This window comes from Hipposideros armiger, unplaced genomic scaffold (genome assembly GCF_001890085.2).
Source record: "Hipposideros armiger isolate ML-2016 unplaced genomic scaffold, ASM189008v1 scaffold_388, whole genome shotgun sequence".
NCBI lineage: Eukaryota > Metazoa > Chordata > Mammalia > Chiroptera > Hipposideridae > Hipposideros > Hipposideros armiger.
In genome coordinates this window covers 1,611,199-1,636,881 of record NW_017731738.1, presented here as the reverse complement: position 1 = coordinate 1,636,881, position 25,683 = coordinate 1,611,199, and the positions used below count along the sequence as shown (strand labels likewise).

At 45.1% G+C, this 25,683-nt stretch overlaps 1 protein-coding gene across 8 annotated transcripts in view; it reads left to right on the top strand.

The window, feature by feature from the left end:
• PAX5 (paired box 5) overlaps positions 1 to 25,683 on the top strand; it is a 203,867-nt gene that overhangs the window by 91,165 nt on the left and 87,019 nt on the right. For 4 of the 8 annotated variants that reach the window (XM_019663248.1, XM_019663254.1, XM_019663246.1 and 1 more), the window contains exons 7-8: positions 19,660 to 19,716; positions 25,491 to 25,620. In XM_019663248.1, the coding sequence (XP_019518793.1) occupies positions 19,660 to 19,716; positions 25,491 to 25,620 (187 nt within the window). The remainder of the gene's footprint in view (positions 1 to 19,659; positions 19,717 to 25,490; positions 25,621 to 25,683) is intronic. The other 4 variants (XM_019663249.1, XM_019663255.1, XM_019663252.1 and 1 more) reach the window with 1 other exon arrangement.

Below are 25,683 nucleotides of genomic sequence, written 5' to 3'. Positions count from 1 at the left end.
GGCCCTCTGGCGTCCCAAGCCAGTTCTTAACCAACACACCACTTGGTGGGCCCTATTTCATTCTTTTTTACAGCTACATACTATTCCATTATATGGGGTATCATAATAGGAGCCCAAGTCTCCTATTAGTTGTCTCCAATCTTTTGTTTTTTCCAAAAAGGCTGCAGTGAGCATCCCTGTCTATTTGTATTTGTGCACACGTGGGGCCATACCTGCAGAATAAACCCCCAGAAGTGAAACGGCTGGATCAGTGTCTATGCATTGTGCATTTTGAAAGACTGACCCCTGCTCTCCAAAGACGTTTATCCCCAGAAGAAGACTATTTCCCCAGCCAGCCCGCACAGTATTAACCTCTTGACTCATTACTGATCTGATAGATGAAAAACTATAGTGTGGGTTTAACTTGATTTTCTCTTATTATGAGTGAGGGCTGGCTTCTTGTGTCTTGCACATGTGGTTTTTATTTTGACGTAATTTTAAATTCACAGAAAAATTGTAAAGATAGTCTCGAGTTCCCACATGGGTCTCACCCAGTTTCCCCTGTTGTTAACGTCTTATGTAACCACGGTCTGTTTGTCAAAACTAAGAAACCAACGTTGGTACGATACTAATAACTAAACTGCGGGCTTTCTTTGCCTTTTAAGTAAAGTTTTCACATTTTGGTGAGAGTGAGGTAATAAGCTGGAGGTGGCATTGCAGGCGCCAGAGCCCTCCGGAGAGGTGGTGCCGACCTGGGATTTACATCATTCCTAGCACAGTGCAGCCCATGGCCCAGGCCTGCCGGGCAGGCAAGGCCAACTCGATGGAGAAATGATTGCTGTTTCTTAGTTCCTCTGGGAGAGAGATGCAGTTGTTAAATCACTGGGTTGGCCCTTTATTGCTGATCAGCCTTTTCCTTACTTTTGGTCTTCCGGTAGAGGGACAAACGTGTACCAAGGCAGAGAGGCATGAAACTTCATCAACTGCAGAAATCTTGGTGATACCAGTAGCACTTCGCTACTGGTAAAATTAACACATTTACAGATATGGCTTAACTAAGAACTCCAACCTCAGTCTCTTTTTCTGCCTCCCAGAGGCAACACTGGCTGCTTTGATGTGTGTCCTGCCAGAACGTTTTCTGGAAAGCACAAACTTTTCAGGGTGCAGCCAGGGGTGGGGATGGCTGGAGATGATATTGGGCAGGTGTAGGAAACCTCTCCCCTTCTCTCTTTGCTCACACTCATGAGGAATGTTAATGTCTCTCCCATGCAGACAGCACTTCATACTAACAATGAGCTTCACAGCATGACCTCATTTGAGTCTTAGCAGCTTCTAGCAGCTCCGGGTGGGACTGTCTTATTAATGCCCTTCTTGGACTGATGAGAGGAAGCTGAGGCCCAGAGGGGTGGGGTAACTTGTCCCAAATCACACAGCTAGTAAGAAGCAGAGTTGTACTTGAACTCACTTCTGTTGCTTCCTGAAGGATGATAGTCATACCAACGATAATGATGGCAAAGCTTGATCAAGCTCTAGACGCTTTGCACACGTTATCTCATTTAACCCTCAGAACAACTCTGTGAGCTAAGTACTGTTATTAGGCTTGTTCCACAGGTGGGGGAGTTGGGGCATGGAGGGGTGAGGTGGTGGGTCTGAGATGGGCGCAGCTGGGATTCTAACCCAGGTGTGTCTGCCTCCTGAGCCTGCAGGCTTCGCTGCTCTGCTCACCATCCTTTTATCTGTGCCTTTCTCTAATCCCACATGTGCCTTGCCATCTGGTTTAGAATTTACTGGGCATTTTCGCTCTTTCACTCACAGGTCAGTGGTACCAGCACTTCGGTGCTAGTTCCTGCCTTAATTCCCACCCCCACCCCCCACCCCCAGGGGTCTGTGCCTTCGTCTAGTTCATCAGTTCATCTTAACCTGTTTTGAGGCTCTCATCCACTCACTACCCGGGCCCAAGATCTTCTTCTTTCATTGCATTTCTTTTAGGATATTTCTCGAGCACTGCTGGGTACCAGACACTACTCTAGGTACAACAGGGAACAGAACAGACAAAAATCAAAGATGGCTGTCCTCAGGGAGCTTCCATTCTAGAACAAAGGTGGTTTCTGACCTGAGGCCTGGGTGCTTCTCCAGGTCCAAAGCTGACTCCCCCTGTACTGGGCTCTGACCATCTGCCCCTTTGCTGTTTGTTGGGCCAGTTGGCACATTCTGGAGTCTGTTCTAGAGGTACTGACTGTTTCACCTTCAAGACCTGCACTCCTCCTCCAGTGGCCCAGGGGTGTCGCTGTGGGCACAGGGCAGGTCCCCAAGCTGCTCCTGGGGATTGTCCGCCTGCGTGATTTACCGCGCCTCACCGCGCCACATGTCTTTAAAATTACAGTGCCCATTTCCTGCTGAAATAATTTCCACAAAGAGTGGCTCCTATTACCGCGAGAGGCGTGCAGACGTCATGATTTATTATTATTTATGGTCCCAAGGCCTTGTTTATGCAAGACGGGTTAGGTGCGTGCGATAGAAATGCCATTATGCAAATGACATTGAATGTCCTTACTGCGCCTAAATAATTTTTGTGTTGGACGATTAAACCTCATCTGTTATTGATATGGGCTGCAGTCGGGCTATTACAGAGTCCCAACAGTACTTACTCCCAGTAATGGGAAAATTGAGAGAGAGAGACCAACACAATTGCCTCAAGTGGGCCGTGAGGGTCTGGAAAGAGTAGGACATCTCAGAGGCCTGCACGGAGAGAGCCTGTGGACTCCTCTGGATAAATAAGGAAGGCAGCCCCTTGGCAATAAATTGAGCTTTGGGTTTGAGTGGGCGCCTTGGAGGGTTTGCGGCCTTCTAGTGGTGTGATTTAGCTATTTGATTTCATCAGGGGACTAGGCAGCCCCACCCCGAGTTCCAGGGTGGCTTCATGCTGAGCGAGCTGCCAGGAGGGGCGGATCCAGGGAAGGGGGTGGTGGCTGATGACACTGGGCATCCAGCTGCTGTGCCCACACCATGGCTGCCTGCACTGGCCCCTGCGTGCAACCACCAGCCTTCACTCTCGCTTTTGCTCTCTAGCTCTCCCTCTGGCTCTCTCTCTCTCTCTCTCTCTCTCTCTCTCTCTCTCTCTCTCTCTCTCTCTCTTTTTGACACAGCTGTGAAGTCCCATTTTGATCAGTGTTGATAGCTTATGAATTCCAAAATTGACAAAATTTACAGAAAAATGAGGATAATCCATCTTCCTTAGCGGCCTGTCAGGAGCTGGCCATACTTCATAATCTCCAATTACAGATGCTATTTTCCGACATTTACATGCAGATATTAGAACCAAATGAAAATGAGAAACAAAGAGAGAATGGAAATGCAGCTATTTATATGTATAAAAGACAAACAGGTAAATTCGAGACATTTAGATTGGATTTGGGGTCCCTTTAGGAGGCTGGAAAGAGACAGCCTTGAGCACGTGGGGTTTCAGAATAGAATGGTAAGACACGTGGCCCCACTGGGCCTGCCCCGTGGTCTGGCGGTTTGGGTTAAAAATGGGTCCACTCTGCTGGAAGAGTTGGGGGATGCTTGATTTCAGTGGGGGCACTTAGGGCATCCCCCAGGGTTTTGAGGAGTCTCTGGGGATCACCCAGCGCTCATGCTAAACCGTCAAGTCCACATGTATTTCACAAATGAGTAAGTTTAGAACCTTCAACATTTGTTTAAAAAAAGGTTTGTGTGTAGGGTGGGGGAGGCGGGGAATGCCACCGGAGTCAGCTTTCCAAGGCAAATTTGAAAAAGTTGGCACATTCTGGGGACCAATGCATAAACTGCCCTTGAGGAGGGAATGTGGGAAGGTACCACGGCTTGTCAGAAGGGCTTTGGCCAGGTGCACAGGGAGTTGCACCAATAAACTTTTAAAATGGGGTATAAATAATAAAATTAATGGGGAGAGAAGGAGTTCTGATATATGGCTCATCCGCTTTCTTCTAGAGGCTAATCTGGCGGAGAGAGGAGGGTCTGGGAGGAGGCTTTGTAATGAAAATGTTCTCCCTATAAAATTGAAGGGAGAACAGCCTTGTTGCCCTCGCAGCTGTATGTGGCACTGGCTTCTGGAAAGCCGGGGATATTAATTAGCAGTGCTTTGGATTAAACTCTCCCAACCATGTCGGATGATACGATTTTTTTCTCTTTGTGAGCTTGACACGGGTGGCAAGGAGAAGTCTGCCTGGGTTTTCCCCAGTAATAACAGCTTACTGTTATTACTGAACTTTTGTGTTTTTTTTTTTGAGATCAAACCTCTTCCTCTCCTGGAAATGAAAATGAGGTATTTCAGGGTTTTCTTGGACAGTTGGGCAGAGAAAGGCCGTTTTGTTGGAGCTGGAGGTGGAGATGGTTGGATGGAGAGATGTGAGCTTCTCTGCTTTTGGCTTGAAAGCTTTTGTTTATTTGTGTGAAGTCTCTTTTAGCCAGCAGGTTTATTTTTGAAAATTGTTTTTATTTGAGGTTTGTTTTTTGGGAGAGAGGTGAAGGAAATAAAATCAAGAGGATAAATATAACATGTGTGTGTAGGAGAGAGAAAAAAGAATGGTTAAAAATTAAACTCAAACCAAACTGTCATAAATCTGTTTGTTTACATGGCCAAACTCAAGGCCAATGGCTTTTTAAAGAAAATAATAGGTGTTAGCACAAAAAATTATTATTATCTGGGTGTGAAATGCAAGATTCATGGAATTGACACATAACTGTAGCATGCAAGTGTATTTACAGCAATTATAAGCAAAGGCTCTTAAGTAAAATTAACCTTGAAAAAAAGACGTTTAAATAGGACCACTGCTGTTACGGTGCTAGTTTTTTCTCTATTATTTATAGTAGCTAAAATTTGGGCTTACACATAATGCTAAAACATAGCCTAGGGTCCCCTTTCTTTAGTTTCTGATCTTTCTAAAAGCCAATGTTACTTTCAGTAAAGAACACAGCACCTGAACCAAGCAAACAGTCCCATGCCTGAATTTTCCTTAACAGTGCTAGCAATGTCGCACATTTCCATTTATTTCTCTGTTGTTTCCCAGTAATGTTAAGATTAATTGGCAATGTTGACAAAAATCTGAGCACAGCTGTCCTCTGAGTTTATCATATAGACTGTTCCCTGAGCCTAAGTGGGGAGAATAAAGGATAAAGTTGATATCTACAGCTGAACCCATCTGTAAACATTTCCTACAGGAGGTTGTTCTTGAGCCAGGATAGACAAGGATTGGAGAAGAGGAAGGGAAAAGGCACTCAGAGTTGGGGACTGGCCTTGTCTCAGGGATAGTCAGAAGCAGGTAGGTGTCTGAAGAGGCGTGAAGCATGTAAAGGTGCACCTGGCCTAGCAGTTGGCATTCCTCGCTCTGGGCCTCAGCGCCTCATCGTGAGGCACTTTAGAATCATGGTGAAGAATATAGACTTTGGGGTCAGACAGTACCTGAGTCTAACACCCCTCTCCATAGCTTACTCAGCTCCTCTACCCTCAGTATTCTCATCACACTGAGTTCGGGATTAATGACAGTGGTGGAGAGCTGGTGTAGGGTGGTGTTCAAGATGTTTGACTTGTAGTTACTCTGCTGGGTGGTGATTTGGACGCATTATTTTGGACCCTTGTGCCTCATTTTCATCATCTGTAAAAGGGGGATAATAATACTTACCCTGGAGGGTCGTTGTAAGGATTAAATAAACTAATGTGTTTTAACACCAAGAACAGTAGCTGGTGTGTAGTAAGCACCCAGGAAGTGCAAGTTATTGTGACCGCTATGCTGTGAGTGAGGGTTTAGGTGAGAGCTGGTGGAGTCTTCTGAACTGCAAGCCCAGGAGTCCAAATTAGCCGTTGGAGGCCTGGCCTTCTCAGCTTCTTTTTCTGGTACTTCCCTTGCACAGTTTCCGTTTGGCCCTAGCAAATCTTGGTGACAAAGAGGGCACTCCCTCCCAAGGCAGCCTATTTGCCTTTGCAGACTATCGCCTGTTAAAAGGTTTTTTTCTGATGGGGAGCTGAAGGGGCAGGGAGGAGGGTGTGTGCGTGCGCATGTGCGTGTGTGCGTGTTTGTGTGTGTGTAGACATGTGTATTACCACTCAGCAGCAGCAGGGTGGAGGCAATGGGTGGTGGGGAGAGGAATCCACACCTACCTCCTCGTTAGTCTTGCAGTACAGAGGGAAGTCTTTTCATTTCTTTATGCCCCCAGGATAACCCTTCTGTCCTCCTGCAGCGGGGGAGCCTATTCAAAAGTAAGTGAACTATGAGCATTCTGGGATGCCCCCTGCACCCCCATACTAAGTTAGGATTGGGGGGCCTCCCTTTGCACGGCCCCACTCAGGCCCCGTGGTAGCCAAAAGGCCTGTCTTCCTGTGGGGGTAATGGGCTTCCCTGCCCTCCTCCCCTCCTAGCCCTGTAGCAGGACAGGACAGCCAGGCCCCACCGTGGACTGTCTGGAAGAGGCTCATGGAATTTGGCTGCCCGAGATGGAGCTCTGTTTTTGGAATTCCCTCTCCTTTTCTCCACATCAGGATCTGCCGCTGCTCATCACGCTGGCCGGCAGAGCCTGGCAGACCCCAGGCTTCCAGATAGGGCGTCCTCCTCCCCTCCCTTCACATGACTTCCTGCCATTGCATCTTCTTATCGTTCAGGAGGCCTTGGCTGCGTGGTCCCAGCTCTCATCACCCAGAAGTGGAGCTTTGTGCTCCAAGCCTGTCATTTCTTCTTTGGTATTTGAGCTACGCTGCTGTGAGCCAGGGTCTTCTCTTCCTGCTCTTCTTGCAGATTTCTCAAGGTTCAGGGTGGCCCCGGATTCCTTCCCTCCTTCCCTCTCTCCCTCGCTCAGCTTCACTCAGGATAGGACCTGCCCAGGTCTGCTGGTAGAACCCAGCTTCTAACCAGGCGGGGATGCTGCCCACAGGTACCTCCCCATCTCAGAGGGAGGGCAGACACAGTGCCAAAGAACCGGAATGAAGTAGCAGAGGACACATGTCCTAAACGAAGCCTGGGGTAAATGCCATGGGGATTCAGAGAAGGAAATGATTTATTTCAACCAAAGAGACTTAAGGAAAGCATCCAGGAGGATACGGCATTTGAACTGGGCCTTCGAGAACAAGGATTCAGACTGGGGTGAGGCTGGACAAACAGTGTGTGCAAAGGCACTGAGTGGAGGGACCTGGGCACTCAGGGATTAGCATATGTATCTGGTGTGGCTGGGGTAGAGGGTGATATTTTGGAAGTAGGGTAGATTTAAGTTGAGATTGGGAAAGTAGGTTGGGATTTGGACTGGGGCCTGTATGGTTCAGGTTGACATTACCCAGCAGCATGGGGGAGCCAGGGAGGGTTTATAATAAGCACAAAGCATTCTGGCTTGCAAATAGCACACTGGTTAGGGGTGGGAGAAAATGAATGCTTTTTAAAAAAATCATAGGCAAAATCACCTTCCATTTCTAATGAATTTGTAGTGAGCTCTGCATTAACTGTGAGAATAGCATGAGTCAGCCAGGTGACAAGGCCACAAGAAAAGCAAAGGCAAGCTTCTTCGGTCCCAGTCAGAGAAAACATGTATAGAATGAGGAGTAGAGGATCTGGGGGCCCTGCATTGCATCCAGGTGGGGACAGCACTGGCGCCTGTGGCCTGATAGGATATTTGTTGGAACTGGAGCCCCAGAGAGCACACCCCAGACCAACATGGAGAAGCCTAATGGGGCTGATTTAGTACTTTCTCATAGACAGAGCTGTGTGGCTGTGGAGTGACTGCCCAGGAGGAAGTGAGTTCCCTGTCACGGATGGGTTTCAAGCATCAGATAAAGACCAGCCTCCCAAATCCCTGAGCTCCTTTGGGCCCTGAGATTTGGGGTCACTAAAATTCTTTAAGTGGTGAGAGGGGGAAAAGGGGGTCTCTTGATTAGTCATTACTGGAAAACTTTCTCCCAGACAGAAACCACAATATTTAATTTCAGTCTCCTCCCTGGGGTTCCCCCTGCTATTCTATACCACCTGGGAGTGTGTCGGGGGCTGTGCTGGAGGGGTGCCTGGCAGGCTGTAAACAGAACAGGGAGAGATGAGTCAGTTAAACTTTACAGATCTCTTCTTGGAAGCCCCTCGATTCCACTGCAGACTATTTGACCCAAACATGGGCACAGTTCTGGAGAGCCTAATGAATGAGGAGTGTGTCTTGTTCATGCCTCCAGTACTTTCTGATGAATAAAAGCACCTCAAGATCACTTATCTTCTCAGTGACCCTAGGAAGCATCTCTGGTGCTGTTGGCAGAGCCAGGCCATGGTACCTGTCCCAGTGCATTTGGTTCCACAGGCATTTATGTCACATCTGTTTAAGGCTGGGCACTGGGCCAGGAACTGCTGTCACAAAGATGAGGAAGACACAGCTCCGTCCTCATGAAGTTCACTCTCTAGTTGGGGGATGAGGGCCCTAAACAGTTAAGTGTACAATGCAGAGTGATAAGTGTAGTGGTAGGGCTATGCCCACTTAGGTATTCTAGGAACACAGGGAAGGAGAAATCAGGGAAACTTCATGGAAGAGGGAAGCCATTCAGAATCCTTGGCAGCTCTTCCCCCTAGTTACTACACACAGTAGCACCTTGTAGATTATGGAGTGCTTTTGCAAGCATCATTCATAGTCCCTCCATTCAGCAAACAATTTTTTTTCAAGTTTAATTCATCTTTATTAGGTTTAATGGAGCTGGAATGCTAAAACCCTGTTTTTTTACTTTTTTAAAATTAACTTTTAATTTGAGACAATTGTAGATTCACATGCAGTTGCAAGAAACAATACAGAGGAATCCCATGTACCCTTATCCAATTCCCCCAATGGTAACATCTTGTGAAACTGTAGTACAATATCACACGGGGATATTGGTGTTGATAGACTCAAGATACAGAACAGCTCCATCACCACAAGGATCCCTTCTATTGCCCTTTTCAGCATTTTTAAAGTTAATTTACATGTCTGGCCCTGAGAACTCAAAAATGAGAAGAAAAAGGCCTGCCCTCGAAGACTTGACATTCTTATCACCCTCTTTGTGCCTTTGGAATCTGGTGATGTAGGTCATGTATCCCCATATTACAAATGAGAAAAAGAGCCAAGAAAGGGAGGTGCCTGGCCTAGTATCACAGAACATGAAGTTGGCCATGTCAGACTTGAGTCCTGTCCTCCTGGCCCCAGGGCCAGTGGGCATCTTAGCCACACTTCTCCTCTGTTGGCTGCAGGCCTCTGGATTCAGGGGCCTGGGTAGAAGGGGCAATACCTTCACCAACCCACAGAGTGTAGCCCAAGCCTGGCCTCAGCCACACTAGGGAGAAACCCATTCCACACGGTGAGGACCCCACCTGAGTGGGGCACAGACCCTGTGAGGCCTCAGAACCAGAAGGGCCCTGATTGTCTGGTCCATCTCCCTCAATTGACAGATAGAGTCATTGAAGCCTAGGGAGGGGTGGGGTCTGCCCAGGTCACATGGGAGTCTAAGCTCTCTGCCCATCAGTGTAATCCATTCTATTCAAGACAGAACTATTCCTTAACATATGCTCTGCAGGTACAGTTTTTGTATACCAGGTTTAAAAAATGTGGAACCTTGCTCCTTCATGCTTCAGATTCAGAGCTCTCTCCCTAGCTGGAGTGGAGCTTGGTCTATAGCCAGGGTGCTTCACGGAGGAGGATGTGCCACCATCCCACTGTAAGTGTCTGAGCTTTACTCTGAGGGTAGGTTGTGAAATCTTCTCCAATTCTAACTCATTCCTTTGGTGACAGCCTGACACTGAACTTGGAGTTGGCACACCTGGACTTCCCTCTCTGAGCTCCACCTCTGTGTGTACCCACATCCCAGGATTCCCAAGGACATAATGGACCTGTAAGGGCTTTGCAAACTGGAAAGTGCTAGGCAGCACAAGAGGCCCTGTGCTTCTTGTGTTTGGAACCATGCATCCCTGAGACAGAGGGGTAATGGCCTTGAAGAAAGTAAATACCTGGCTCTCCATGGCTTCTTGGGTCCTCTCATTATTCTAGGTTATTTGTTGGACAGAAGACAGGTGTCGCAAGTCAAACACATGCTGTTTGGAATTTTTTACTTTAATTATGGAGAATTTCAAAAGTGGACAGAATAGTCCAGATTCCATTATCTACTCACACTAGTGATGTTTCATTGATACTCCTACACTCCCCACACTCTGCTTTATTTTTTAACAGCTTTATTGAAGTATATTTTTAATACCATAAGATTCACTCATTTGAAGCATACAAGTCAGTGATTTTTAGTAACTTACAGAGTTGTGCCATCGCCACAGTCTAGTTCAACAACAGTTCCATCACTCCTCGTGTGGGTTTATAGTAGATCCCTGGTCTAGCCAACCCCTGCTCTGCTTTCTGTGTCTGTAGAGTTACCAGTTTGGGACACTCCATTTATATCTGGCTTCTTTCACTTAGCATGTTTTTGAGGTTCATACATGTTGTAACATGCATCAGTACCTTGTTCCTTTTTATTGTTGTCTAGTATTCCACTGCACAGATATATCACGTTTTGTTAACTGAACTTTATTTTGAAGACAACTCCAGACGTATCACTTCATCTGTAAATATTTCAGAACGACTCTTTAAAAGATGAGGCCTTGGAGAAGGTCCAAGATGGCAGATTAAGTAAACGCTATGCCTTCTGTCTCCCAGGATCACATCAAAATTACAACTAAATTATAGAGCAATCAACTTCAAGAATCATCTGAAGACTAGCTGAGCAGAATCCATATAATTAAAGATATAAATAAGAGGGCACATCGAGACTGGTAGGAGGGGCGGAGGTGTGAAACAGGCTGACCCCAAACCCACAGGTAGTGGTTGAGCACTGGGAAGGACACCTTGGTGGTGGAGGTCCCCCTGGAGAGGGAGGGGTCCAGTGTGGGGCTGGACTCCCCTGCCTAGGGGTCCTGTGCAGGGAAGAGGAATCCCCACAACATCTGGCAGTGGAAATCAGCAAGGACTCTGTCCATGCATCCCAGTGAGATGGAAGGTGGCTGGAAACCCAGATGTCCTCTTAAAGGGTCTGCATACAAACTCGCTTGCAAACACTCACCTGGGTCTCCGGTGTAGGGATGGCAACTTGAGAAGTGCCAGAGACATATGGGGAAGCACTGGGTTGTGTGGCTTTGGGGTGAGGGCTGGAGGGACAGCCACCATTGTCCCTGTGTGGTGCCTGCCTCACATGTAGCCTACAGGAGGGCGCCATCTTTTCTATGTTGAACCCTCCCCCAAAGGGCCAAATCTGAGACCGCATTGGTCTGGTAAAACCTGCACATGCACACCACTTTGGTGACACTTTGGGTCTCTGCCTTACCCAGCTAATACTGCATCTCCGGGGGCACTCTAGGCTCCTGGGCAGCTAGCCCTGCCCCACAAGCTGCACATGGGTTTTACAGCAGTGGATGGCCTGTGGTGGCCTGGGGAATTTTTGTTGGTGGGCAGTCAGCCACAACTTGTGCTGCAGCCTCTCTTGGGCAGCTCTTAGGGATCTGAGGGCCTGAGGCAAGTGGTGACTGGCTGTGGTGTTCTCAGGGCATTTTGCGAAGTGGTCACAGGCCCATCACTGGCACAAGAACTGAATCTGCATTAACTTTGTAAAAACCACCACCCACACCTTGTGACTCCCTGCGGCCCAGCCCTGCCCAACTAGTGCTGCATTACTGGGGACACTCTCAACACTGGGTCAATCTGCCTGGCTCATGCACCTAAGGAGTCTCTTTTAATGACAGCTGGTAGGTGGCAATAGGCCTAGGGGACCCTGGGCCCTTTGATAAGCTGCCCCAGGCCCAATACTGGTGGCAGCTGGCCTCGGTTCACAGCGAGGCCACACCCACGTGCCTCCAGGTCCAGCACAGGCAGCAGCCAAACACATATAGCTTTGTAGCTCCTACTAGGTAGCCCTGGGCCAGTCACAGGCAAGGCTGAATTTAGCTTGCGCAGCAGCCCCTCCCAAAAGACACCAGAAACAACACACCCAGAGGCCAGCTTCAGACCACATCAGAGTACTATCCAGTTAGCCCCACAGCAGCACACCCAAAGGGTGGTCTCAACAGGCACAAGAGCCTGCTGGGGTGAATCCCCTCTGAGGGATCAGCCTCCACACAGCAGTTCATACACTGTAGGCATAGCCAATCCTCATAGCCAGTCAGCCTGGGAGTCAGTCCCACTCACTGATGTGCCAAAAGCAATCAAGGTTCAACTGCAACAGGAGAATACACACAACATACACAAGGGACACTTCTGGAACACAGGCATAGGTGATCAGGGAGACTGCACCACTGGATCACACAGGACACATACTACATACTACATACTACATAAGGCCATGCTACTTACAAGGGAGCTCCCATAAGACAGACTATCAGCTGATTTTTCAACAGAAACTTTGCAGGCCAGAAGGGAGTGGCAGGAAATATTCAAAGTAGTGAAAAACAAGGACCTACAACCAAGACTAGTCTACCCAGCAGGGCTATCATTTAAAATTGAAGGAGAGATAAAGAGTGTCCCAGATAAGAAAAAGCTAAAAGAATTCATTACCATCAAGCCAGTACTACAACAAATGTTAAAAGGACTTCTTTAAGCAGAAGGAAGGAGAAAACAAACAAATGATGATCAAAAATATGAATAATAAAACGGCAATAACTATATATGTATCAGTAATCATTTTAAATGTAAATGGATTAAATGCTTCAATCAAAAGACATAGGGTGGGGCCGGCTGAGCGGCGCGATGGTTAAGAACTGGCTTGGGACGCCAGAGGGCCCCGGTTCGGAACCCACATGTGAGGGCCAGTGACACTGCCCTCTACAGCTAAGATGCTGAACAGCAGCTCAACCTGGAGCTGGGCTGCTGGGAGTCGCCGCGACGAAATGGGCTGCAGTCCCTGTGGCAGTGGATTGCCATGGGCTACTGTATGTAGCCAGCAGCCAGCAGCCAGCGTGAGCGGCCAGCAGCCGCAGTGAGCGGCGGTCCAGAAGCAGGTGACTGATCTGCCTCGCCCGGGAAGAGTGCAATGATAGTGCCAACTTGGGCCAGTGAAGCAACGTCCTCCACAACTAGACTGACGAACAAAAGGACAGCAACTTGTCTGTTCCCCTTCCCCCAATTCCCCAGTGCTGTTCCCACCCCCCCAATTAAAAAAAAATCTTAAAAAAAAGACATAGGGTAGCTGAATTGATAAGAAAACAAGACCCATGCATATGCTGTCAACAAGAGACCCACCTCAGATCGAAAGACACACACAGACTGAAAGTAAAGGAATCGAAAAAGATATTTCACGCAAATGGAAATGAGAAAAAAGTGGAGTAGCAATATTTACATCAGACAAAATAGATTTTAAAATGAAGACTATAAGAGACAAAGAAGAGCATAATGATAAAGGGATCAATCCATCAAGAGGACATAACCCTAGTAAACATCTATGCACCCAACATAGGAGGAGCACCTCCATATAGCAAACAAATATTGACTGATGTAAAGAGAAAGATCGATAGTAACACAATCATAGTAGGGGACTTTAACACCCCACTCACACCAATGGACGGATCTTCCAGATAGAAAATCAAAAAGGAAAAAGCAGCCTTAAATGACACACTAGATCAAATGGATTTAGTTGATATTTTTAGAGCATTTCACCCCCAAGCAGCAGACTATACATTCTTTTCAAGTGCACATGGAACATTTTCCAAGACAGACCACATATTAAGCCACAAAATAAGGACCAATAAATTTAATAAGATTGAAATCATATCAAGTGTTTTCTATGACCACAATGGTATAAAACTAGAAATCAATTACTAGAAAAAAAACTGTAAAAAACACACAAACACATGGAGGCTAAGTAACATGCTACTAGCTAATGAATGGGTCAAGAATAAGATCAAGAAAGAAATCAATATACCTCAAGATAAATGAGAATGAAAGCACAACAACCCAAAATCTATGGGACACAGTGAAAGCAGTCCTCTGAGGGAAATTCATAGCAATTCAGGCCTACATCAGGAAACAAGAAAAATCTCAAGTAAACAATCTAACTTTACACATAAGGGAACTGACTGAAGAACAGCAAACAAAGCCCAAAAGGAGTACAAAGAAGTACAATATATATCAGAGAAGAAATAAATGAAATAGAGGCTAAAAAAAAATACAAAAGATCAATGAAACCAAGAGCTGTTTTTTTAAAAAAGATAAACAAAATTGACAAACCTTTAACCAGGCTCATCAAAAAAAAAAAAAAAAAGATAAAGGATCCAAATAAAAAAATCAAAAGTGAAAGAGGAGAAGTGACAACAGACACCACAGAAACACACAAAAAAATTAATAAAATACTACAAGCAACTATACACCAACAAATTAGGCAATCTGGAAGAAACAGATAAATTCCTAGAAGCATAAAATAAATCTTCTAGTGCTGAATCAAGAAGATACAGAAAATCTGAACCAACTGATTACTACTAATAAAAGTGAATTAGTAACCAACAAGCTCCCAACAAACAAATGTCCTGGACCAGATAGCTTCACAGGTGAATTTAATCAAACATTTGAAAAAGAATTAACACCTGTTCTCCAACTATTCCAAAAAATTCAAAAGGAGGGAAGACTCCCAAGCTCATTTTATGAGGCTACCATTACCCTGATTCCAAAACCAGACAAAGACATTACAAAAAAAGAAAACTATAGGCCAATATTCCTAATGAACATACATAGATGCAAAAACCCTCAACAAAATATTAGCAAACCTGGCTGGCCGAGTGGCGCGATGGTTAAGAACTGGCTTGGGACACCAGAGGGCCCTGGTTCGGATCCCACGTATGAGGGCCAGTGACACTGCCCTCTACAGCTAAGATGCTGAACAACAGCTCAACCTGGAGCTGGGCTGCCGTGAGCCGCCAGCGTCGGCGTAGGCTGCAGCCCCTGCTGCAGTGGGTTGCCATGGTCTACCGTGTGTGTCCGGCAGCCAGCGTGAGTGGCCAGCAGCCGCCATGAGCGGCCGTCCAGAAGCCAGCAACTGATCTGCCACGCCCGGGAAGAGCGCAATGATGGTGCTAACTTGGGCCAGTGAAGCAACATCCTCCACAACTAGACTGAAGAGCAAAAGGACAGCAACTTGTCTGTTCCCTTTCCTCCAATTCCCCAATAAAAATCTTTAAAAATAAAATAAAATAAAAATAAAAGGAGGAATACCTATTAAAAAATATTAGCAAACCAAAGTCAGCAATACATTAAAAAGATCATACACCACGATCAAGTGGGATTCATCCCTGGTATGCAAGGTTGGTTCAAAACCCACAAATCAACTAACATGATACAGCACATAAACAAAATGAAAAATAAAAATCATATGGTCATATCAATAGATGTAGAAAAAGCGTTTGACAAAATCCATTATCCATTTATGATAAAAACTCTCAGCAAAGTGGGAATAGAATATATCTCAACATAATAAAGGCCATATATGACAAATGCACAGCTAATATCATACTCAATGGGGAAAAGCTAAACGCATTTTCCTTAAGATCAGGAACAAGACAAAGATGTCCACTTTCACCACTTTTATTCAACATAGTACTGGAAGTCCTAGCCACAGCAATCAGACAAGAAAAAGAAATAAAAGGCATCCAAATTGGAAAGGAAGAAGTAAAACTGTCATTATTTGCAGATGAGATGATACTATATACAGAGAACCCCCGAAGATTTCATAAAAAAACTACTAGAACTGATAAATGAATTTAGCAAAGTAGCTGCATACAAAATTAATATTCAGAAATCAGTTGTATTTTTATATACCAATGGCAAACTATCAGAAAGAGAAATTAAGAAAACAATCCCATTTAAAATTGCATCAAAATTAAAATACCTAGCAATAAGTTTAACCAAGAAAGTAAAAGACCTGTACTCGGAAAATTATAAGACACTCTTGAAGAGAGAAATTAAAGAAGATACAAATAAATGGAAACATACACCATCCTCATGGATAGGAAGAATAAATATAATAGTTATAATGTCCATACTATCCAAAGCAATATATAGATTCAGTGCAATCCCTATCAAAATACCAATGGCATTTTTCACAGAACTACAACAAATAATCCTAAAATTTATATGGAACCATAAAAACCCCAAACAGTCATGGCAATCCTGAGAAAGAAAAAAGCTGGAGGTATCATGCTACCTGATATCAGTACCACAAGGTCATAGCAATAAAAACAGCATCGTATTGGCATAAAAACAGACACATAGATAAACGGAACAGACTAGAGAGCCCCAAAATCAATCCATACCTGAATTAATCTGTGACAGAGGAAGCAAGAATATACTTTAGGGCAAAGACAGTCTGAGAAATGGTGCTGGGAAAACTGGATAGATACATGTGAAAAAATGAAACCAGACCATCTTCTTATGCCATATACAAGAATAAGTTCAAAATGGGCTAAAGACTTAAATGTAAGACCCAAAACCATAAAACTCTTAGAAGAAAATATAAGAAGTAAACTCTCAAACATTACCCTTAGTAATATATTTACTGATGCATCTCCTTGGGGAAGGAAACAAAAGAAAAACAAATGGGACTACATCAAACTAAAATGTTTTTGCACAGCAAAGGAAACCATCAGCAAAATAAAAAGAACATCCTACTGAATAGGAGAAGATATTTGCCAATGATACATCTGATAAGGGCTTAATACCCAAAATTTAGAAAGAACTCATACAATTCACCACCAAAAAACCCAAACAACCCAATTAAAAAATGAGCAGAGGACATGAATAGACATTTCTCCAAAGAGGACATACAGATGGCCAATAGACATATGAAAAGATGCTCAAGGTCACTAATCAGAGAAATGCAAATTAAAACCAGTGAGGTATCGCTTCACACTTGTCAGAATGGCTATGATCAATAAATCAACAAACAAGTGTTGGTGAGGATGTTGAGAAAAGGGAACCCTTGTTCACTGTTGGTAGGATTGCAAATTGGTGCAGCCAGCATGAAAAACAGTATGGAGTTTCCTCAAAAAATTAAAAACAGAACTACCTTATGAGCCAGCAACTCCACTCCTGGGTATTTATCCAAAGAGATCCAAAACACCAATTTGAAAAGATATATGCACCCCTGTGTTTACTGCAGCACTATTCACAATAGCCAAGATATGGAGACAACCAAAATGCTCATCAATACGATTGGATAATGAAATTGTGGTACATTTATACAATGGAGTATTACTCTGCTATAAAAATGAATGAAATACTACCATTTGCAACAACATGGATAGACCTAGAGGGTATTATGCTAAATGAAATAAGTCAGACTGAGAATGACAAATACCATATGATCTCACTTATATGTGGGATCTAAAGAACAGAATAAGCAAACAAAACAGAAATAGACTCATAGATACAGAGAACAAACTGATGGTTGCTAGATGGAAGGGAGGTTGGAGGGATGGGTGAGAAAGGTGAAGGGATTAGGAAGTCCAAATTGGTAGTTACCAAATAGTCATGGGGATGTGAAATACAGTATGGGGAATATAGTTAATAATATTGTAAAACCACGTATATTCAGATGGGTACTACACTTACTGGGGGGATGACTTCATAAATTATATAAATGCCTAACCACTATATTGTATACCTGAAACTAATATAAAATAGTAATGCCAACTATAATTAAAAAATATATAGTCACGGGACGTCAAGTACAGCATAGGGAATATAGTTAACGGTATTGTAACGTCAGATGGGCAGTAGACTTGTTGGGGTTATTACTTTGTGAGGTGTGTAAATGTCTAATCACTATGTTGTTTTGTACACCTGAAACTAATAATGAAAAAAAAACCATGCTAAATAAAATAACTAGGTGCTTAAATAGTTGTTTAAGACTATTAAAAAAAACACTTTTAAAAAAATATTCTTAACCCCTAATATTGAAGGTCCTACATCATCTGGAGTCAGGACCAATCTTGGGCATTTTCCCTTTCCTCTAGTGCATATAATTAACATACTGATCATCATCTCTTTAGCCATAATCTCTTAATGCCTTTACAACATCATTACAACCTTCCCAAAACTCTGTGATGGACCTATTGTCAACAACATTTAATGTTATTTTTCATAATCATCTGAAATGGAAAATTGGATTATTTTAGAAAATTTGAAAAATATAGAGAATACAAAAGAAGAGGATGAATTTAATTCATATTTACCAAATAAAGAAAACCTTCAGGAAACATTTTATATATTTCCTCTGTTTAAGCATCTATTTTTACATATTAGAGATTACTTTTTATGTACAATTTTCTAGCATTGTTTGATGTTTTTTTCCCCTGAATGTTATGTCCTGAATATTTTCAACATGACTACACTCACCATTATTATGGTTATTTTCTATTATTACATAGTATTTCTTAAAATAAGTGTACTGCTATCATTCCCCTAAAATTCACATATTTGTTTCATTCAAAACCATTTGTTGAGTGTTTCCATGTGCGAAATATTGTGCTAGGTGCTGAGGAAATATGGCCCAGCCCAACAAATAATGATGATTCCTGTCCTCATAGAACTTACAGCCTAACAGGGGTAATAGATATTTTTAAAAGGTACACAAATAAAATAAGTACAAATTGTGTTATGCACTATAAAAGGAAAGAAATGTATAAAGTTGTTTGAGTAAGTCTACTGGAGGGCCCAACATTTATTTAAGATTTTGGAGATACTACAATCAGCTCAGCATCCTTTGGGTTTTATGTCTACATGTTTCTTTCTCTTATCCTTCAACAGAAATATAAATTGGGAAGGTGGATATTTTTAGTTCATCATCTTTATATCCTCATGTAGCAGTAAATATAGTATCTTGAACACAGAAAACTCAATATATATGTATTGAATAAATTATTTTCTATATAAAAAAATAAATAAAAGATGAGGCCTTAAAAAGCATAACCATGATAACATTACTACACCTAACAAGTTAGCAAATCCTATAATGTCAGCAAATACCCAACTGATGTTTGCATTTCCTAATGTTTCATTACATTATAATATTTATTTACAGTTGTGGTTTTTATAGTTTGTTGGAATCGGAGTCCACATTGCGATTGACTGATGCATCTCTGAGTCTCCTCTAACCTATAGAATCCCCTCCATCTCTTTTTTCTTGCCTTAGTATTTATCTGTTGAAGAGGGAACCTGTACTTTGTCATGTGGCCGGTTATAGAGGCAGAGAGCATTACTGGTGGCTGGGGTCTTAGAGAACAAGTGCAAGTCCTCAGACAGACGGGGAAGCAGAGGCCAGAAAAGGGAGAGACCCCTGTCCCACCCCAGCTACCTCAGGCATCCAGACCCCTCTGCCTCATCAATCTCAGGTCCTTAGGCCAGGCCCTGGGGACACATCTCCCCTGCTCCAGCATCCATCCTTCTCTGGGTAGGTATGTAGATGAGTAGGTGTCTGGTCTCTCAGGATGGGAGTGGTTGGCCTGGCTCTGGCCTAGCTCCCGAGGGCCACCTGAGACCCAGCGCTGAGCCTGGAGGAGCTCAGCAGGTGATGGGGAAGCCTCATGGCCCAAGGTGGCCACCTGAGGTAGCCAGCCCTGAAGCCTCGTCCCCCTGCTCTGCCCTCCTTCGTGCTGCCCTCCTTCTCACGTGTCTGTGTTTCTTTTCTCCTCCATGCTATGGCAGTGGTGCCCCGTGCTGATGAGACAATACTTGGTGCAGCCCCAGGCAGTCCTTTTCCAGGTAATTTCCTAGGGACCCAAATGATACCCAGCATACACTTTCCTGGGGCATGTGCCTTCTTGAGTCCAATTCTAGGGTCCCTTAACCCTTCATGTTGCCTAGTTTCTGAAGTACTATCCTTTTCCTTTTCCTTCAGATCCTCACAATCACCCTGGCAATCAGGCAGCAAGGGGTTAGACTTAAATCTCATTTTATTAACGAGAAAAATGAGGCTCACAGAGCTCACCCTGCTTGCCTAAGGTCACACAGGTGACGAAGAGGCAGAGCTGGAGCAAGAACCTCATATTATCGCTTCTAGTTCACTATTCTTTCTCCCATGGTTTCAAAGGCTAGAAATATTGCAGATAAAAACGAGCTAAGGAAGTCCATCCTCACCCCGTACCCCAGTTTTTCCAGGTTGGGAAAGATGGCCCTGAGTATCCTTCTAGCTCAGACTTTTGAGAGTGCAAGACTTTCCATCATCTGGAGCATGGTGTCTGTGAGGAAGGTGTAAGTACCTGGTGGTCTTGAACTTGAGGCCTTACAGAAGTCTGTGACAATAGGCAGAGTTTTATCCAAATTGGTTGCATTGGAGTGGGCAGTCTGAATTGCTGACCTCAGTTCATTTCTCTTCCTGGGTCATAGTCAAGGACAGCAACAGGGGGCCCTGATGGAAAGGGAGAGGAAACCCAAAATGATATCCTAAGAAAGGACTCCAAGAGTTCAGTCAGAAAAGTAGGAATGTGGAACACAGCTATTGCCTGTGACTGTCAATGGCTGGGATAGGGTGGGGGCAGGGGTGGGGCTATGTTTCCAAGTGCCTATGTGTCCATGTGCATTCCTAGGGCCTCTGTACCCCACTGTTCAGCCCTTGGCTTCCTATAACCAGGAAAAGAGGCATTAACAATGCCTTCTCTCTCTCCTCTTTCTTTCCTGATCTTCCTTCCCATTTTTTTTTCTATCATTCTTTCTACCTCTCCCAGCCTCCACTTTCACAAAGTGGTGTCTTGCAAAATAAACAATTAAGTGTATCTAAATTAGTTAAGACTGAAAAAAGTTCAGAGGTTATGTAGAGGAAAGGGGACGATCATTGCACCAGGTGCCAGCAATGATGTAGCTGTGGCGATTTAGCACTGAATTTGACTGAGCTTCTTGGCAGCCAAAGCAAAGAGGGACATGTAGTGGTTTCCAGTGTTCCTATTGTTTAATCAGAGGCAAATTCACCATTCATCAAGAGAAAACATTTTTTTTCTGGTAATGACTTGTAGGAGGGATTGACATGGAACTTGAATATTCTAATAGGAATGTCTCCAGGGGTTAAAAAACAGAAATTCTTTGTATGGCTGTTTTCTTTCATTGCCTCTAACCAATGTTGAATGCCTGATATTCCATCACAGATCAGTGAAGGCACCTCTCCAGGGGCTTCGACTAATGCAATACTAGGACATTATTTTCTGGTCACCCGACTTGATGAGGAGTAGAGGTGGGAGGCTAGTGTATCACTTGGAGCTTTTGTGGAGACACTCCCCAGTTAATTTCTGAGTGTTGTGGCTAATGTCACGCTACTGGACCATACATTTACTTACTCAACAAGCACCTAAGAGGCTCTAGGGGTGTTCCATATTCCATGTTTTCAAGGCAACCTGGAAGGAGATAGACAAACAGCCACTATACCTGGTGTGAAGTAGGATAATGGAGGTCTGCGCAAAATGCAATCAAGTATGGAAACACAGACAAGGGAGTCATGATTTCTTCGTAGGCGTGTGGGGCCCAGGAATGGCTTCAGTGAGGAGTGACATTTGAACTGGGTCTTGTGGACAATGTGGGAAGTCACTAAGTGAATGAGTGAGATGGGCCCTCTAGGCAGAGGTAGGACAGTGCTTGGAGTGGCTTAGGAGCAGCTGGTGTAGAGAGGTTCCCAGGAGCCCAGGAGGCTGGGGAGAACACAGCTGCCTTTAAAAGCACAGGCAGCTCAGAGAGACAATGATTAGTACGTAGGGAATAATCACACACCAAATCTAAATGACATCATCCCCTGGCTCATGCAGGAGCAGACTTAGAGCTGTGGGATCCCACCAAAAAAGTGAGGCTGGGCTCGAGGCAGCCCTGTGAGGTGGAGATGGTGGGAGCCACAGATGGTAAAGGGTAGTGAGGGCTGGTTTCCAGGTCCCATTGTTCCCGGAGCCCCAGATCTTTAAGGAAGTCCACTTTACCTTCTGGCAGCCAGTGGTGGTAGGATGATTGGCTTTTTGGACCTTCCACCACATGCATAACATGAGTTGAAGATTTTATGTCTTGAAAAGATAATCCAAACCCAACTGTTGAAGTGACTGGACAAACTTTGATATTGAATTTGTTGACAAAAACAAGATTGAATAGCAAAAAGGCCCTTCTATGTGGACATTAAAAGAAACTAAGAGGCAGAATGTCCCTGTTGGCCACCCTCTTGTGATTTTCTTAAACCCAGCTTGGCTCTGCTTTCTTGGGGGAAATAGCGGCTTTCCCCTGTAAACCCAGCTGTCCAGCCAGGGATCTAGGAAGGGGGCAAGCCCAGCAGTGGGGTGAGGAGGGGTGTAAGGATGCTGACTCTTGGCTGAGATGCTGCCTCGCCCTTCTAAGGATCACTTATTCGTTTGTTTATCCATGTGTTAATTATGTAAGCCTGTCACAGTTGAATCCCATTGTTGACCTTTCCATCTTTATCTTTTCTACTTTCACCTGCTCCAGCTATTGGCAGGTGCCCTGTTTCTGGGTCACTCCTATCCTCTTACCTCTGAGCCTTCCTTCTGCTCTGCTCAGGCTTGGGGGTCAGGGGTTGCTCAGACCCAGGTTAAATACAGCCTGCCCTAAGAAACCTTTCCTGACCACTTTCCACCCTGTGTAAATTAATGGCTCTTGTTCCTCTTGGATGGAGCTTCTGGGGCCTTGTGTTTTTTCTCTTGGGGTTTGTGGATGAAGGTCAAAGAGCATGCCTGGTTTTCACACGCCATCTTGCACACAAGAGAGGCTCAATAACCGCTGAACGGTCACTCAGGAACACAGAAAGGAGGGCGGCACCGTCTCTACCGCCAGGGTCCCAGAAAATCCAGAAGATGCCATCTAGGAAGAGACCTTATCAGAGGCATTTTGACCTCCATCTTTGCACATGGCAGCGCACTGAAGGAGCGCCTTCTGATGAGCTTTACTTCCAAGTTCTCTCTTAGCAAATTAGGAAGCTAGTGCCATGATTACATCCCATTCTGCAGAGGATAAAGTCTAGACAGTGACCTTTTCCCAGCAGCTCCCTGCTGCATGGAATGAGGACTTTTGCTGGTTGTGACCTATAGCAAGAAATATACTTGTATTTTCATCTTACCTAGTACATGCATATCCACTTATGTGCGAAACAAAGATTCACAAACAGGACTTAGTCTTTCTGTGTGTGAGACTCTTGGATTTATCCTGTTCTAGTCCATTCTAATTTCAATTGTTAGAATGTTGGTACTAACAGATTGATTTCATATCTGTTAAAGGGTCAGAACATACTGTGGTATGAAAATAATTAGGGTGAGACTTTGGAATCAGATGGACTTGGGTTTGAATCCTAGGTCTGGCACCGAGAAGCTGGGTGACCTTAGGGAAGCCACTTCCCCTCTATAATAGAAGTTTCAGTTTCTTCATCTGTAGAATGGGGATAACATAGAACCTACTTTATGGGGTGATTGTGAGGATTAAATGGGATAATACAGGTAAAGCTCCTGAGTAAACGATTGATAAATGTGTGCTTTGGACACGGTTGTGAAGATTATGGTTATTGCCCTGCCACTACTTGTTGGGGTCAGCAGAGTGAAGGCAGGACTCCTGTCTCCTGGAGAATGGTAGTTAGGAAGGACTTCCTGGAGGAGGAGGCATTGGAGCAGGATAGCAGGATGTTTGGGACTACTGTCCTAACAGTTACCAAGAGTTCTGTGTGAGCATCCCAGGGTCACTTGTTTCCTTTTCCAAAAAGGGCAGCCTTGTTCCCAAAGATTTTCGGCCAGACCTGTTGCTGACATTAGATGCTATTGCCTTTCACATTTAGGTCTTGAGTCCTCCTGGAATTGATTTTTGTGTCTGGTGTAAAGAAAGATCCAATTTCTTCCCCCAACCCCCATTTCTGAATGGATAACTGGTTGCCCCACACTGTGTATTAGAGTCCATCCTTCTCCGCTGATTCGTATATTAACTCTCTCATATATCAGGGTCCCCTATATGCATGGATCAGTTTCTGGACTTGCTTCTGTTTCATTGGTCTATTTATCTGTCCCTGTGCCAATCCCTCACTGTCTTGATTACTGCAACTTGATAGTGAATTCCTGATAGCAGGAGGCGTGTACCCGTCTTTTCCTTCTCCTTTAGAAGCACCTAGGCTGGCTTCGGGCCTGTGCTCTTCTCTGCGTTTCAGAATCAGCCTCTGCTGGAGAAGACTGAAGAGCCCCAGGAGCTCTGGACAAGCTGTCCTCAGTGTGACTCCACCTCAGGGTGCTGTGTCTGTGGTACCTTCTGGACTCACAGCTGCCATCCTCCCCGGTTGGCATCTGAGCTGCCCAGGAAGCACTTTTTCATTCATCTGCAGAGAAAAGTATCAAAATGTGCCTGAGTCTGAGTTCCCTCTGCCTGCCACTTGCACAGTGGCTCCTCCAGCTTCCTTCCCTGTGACCTAGTCCTTGTAATCCTACCCAGGGTGCCTGCACCGCCTTCAGGAAACCACTTGCTCCCCTGTGCCTGTTTGCCAAGGACGTAATTCTGCACAGACAGGGACGTGTCCTCCACTGACAATGCCAGGGTCCTGGAGTGAATTCCTCACACCAGAGATTGACATACACAACCAAACTCTGTGGCTTAGGTGTTTGCAAATATTGGCTTTTCCTGAAAATAGGCCTGGGAGTTGGGTGGGAGGAAGAGACACGTCGCTCATGCTTATAATTTAGCCTGTCCTTGAATAGAAAGACCCAGGTGGCATCTTCACAGCCTTCTCTGGAGACTGTTCTGACATTGTCTTGTATGACAAGGAAACGACTCACCCCAAGCTCTGATTTCATGAAATGGCTTAAAGAAAGGAGTGTGACTCATGGGCCAAATGCACACGATGGGCATGGACTTGGTAAATCAGACGTATGCACCCCACAATATTCAGCATCCAGATGATGACACGCTTCCAGAATTCACAGACACTTGCCAAGCTGTGGCTCAGTTGGTCTGATGTATTGGATTTGGGGTGACAGGTTATGGCGAGCCATCCCCTGGACTGGGATTCTGCCCTGTCAGCCTTGGGCAAAGCCCTTGTCCCCTCGGGCCTCAGTTTACTCATCTGTGAAATGAGGATTTAGATTGGATGCTGTCCCAGATTCCAGCTAAGCTTGTTTCTGTGACTCGATGTCTATGGTTGAAAAGCACAGAATCAGAACCCTTTCCTTCCAGCCTCTTGGCCACAAGGCTCTTGTTTTTGCCTTGCCTTTGGTTACTGACGCCTTCTTCCCATGCTGAGAGGGTGGCTGTCCTGCTGCTGGGGCTGGGCAAGGGGAGGCTGCAGACCACAGAGGAGCTGAACCCTGCCCACCTCTTCACCTGGGCAGGATCGTCAGTTCTGGGCACTGTCTTGTCGTCGAGCTAAATCTGCCTTCTCTGCACCCGGGCATTCATGAGCGCCCTGGGGGGCCTTGGCACGGGCATGGCAGCCTAGCTAGGTAGCTGAGCCCAGAATGTGGCAGTGGCATTAGGCTGGGGTGCTTTGGAGTCTCAGTGATGAGATGTCTCTGTTTTGTTTCCTCTTTCAGACCCCCGAGTATTCAGCCATGGCCTCGCTGGCTGGAGGGCTGGATGACATGAAGGCCAACCTGACCAGCCCCACCCCTGCTGATATCGGGAGCAGTGTGCCGGGGCCGCAGACTTACCCCATTGTGACAGGTGAGGGCAACTGGGGTGTGGTGGATGAGTGGTGGGGGCCTGGGGGGTGGCGAGGGGAGTGGG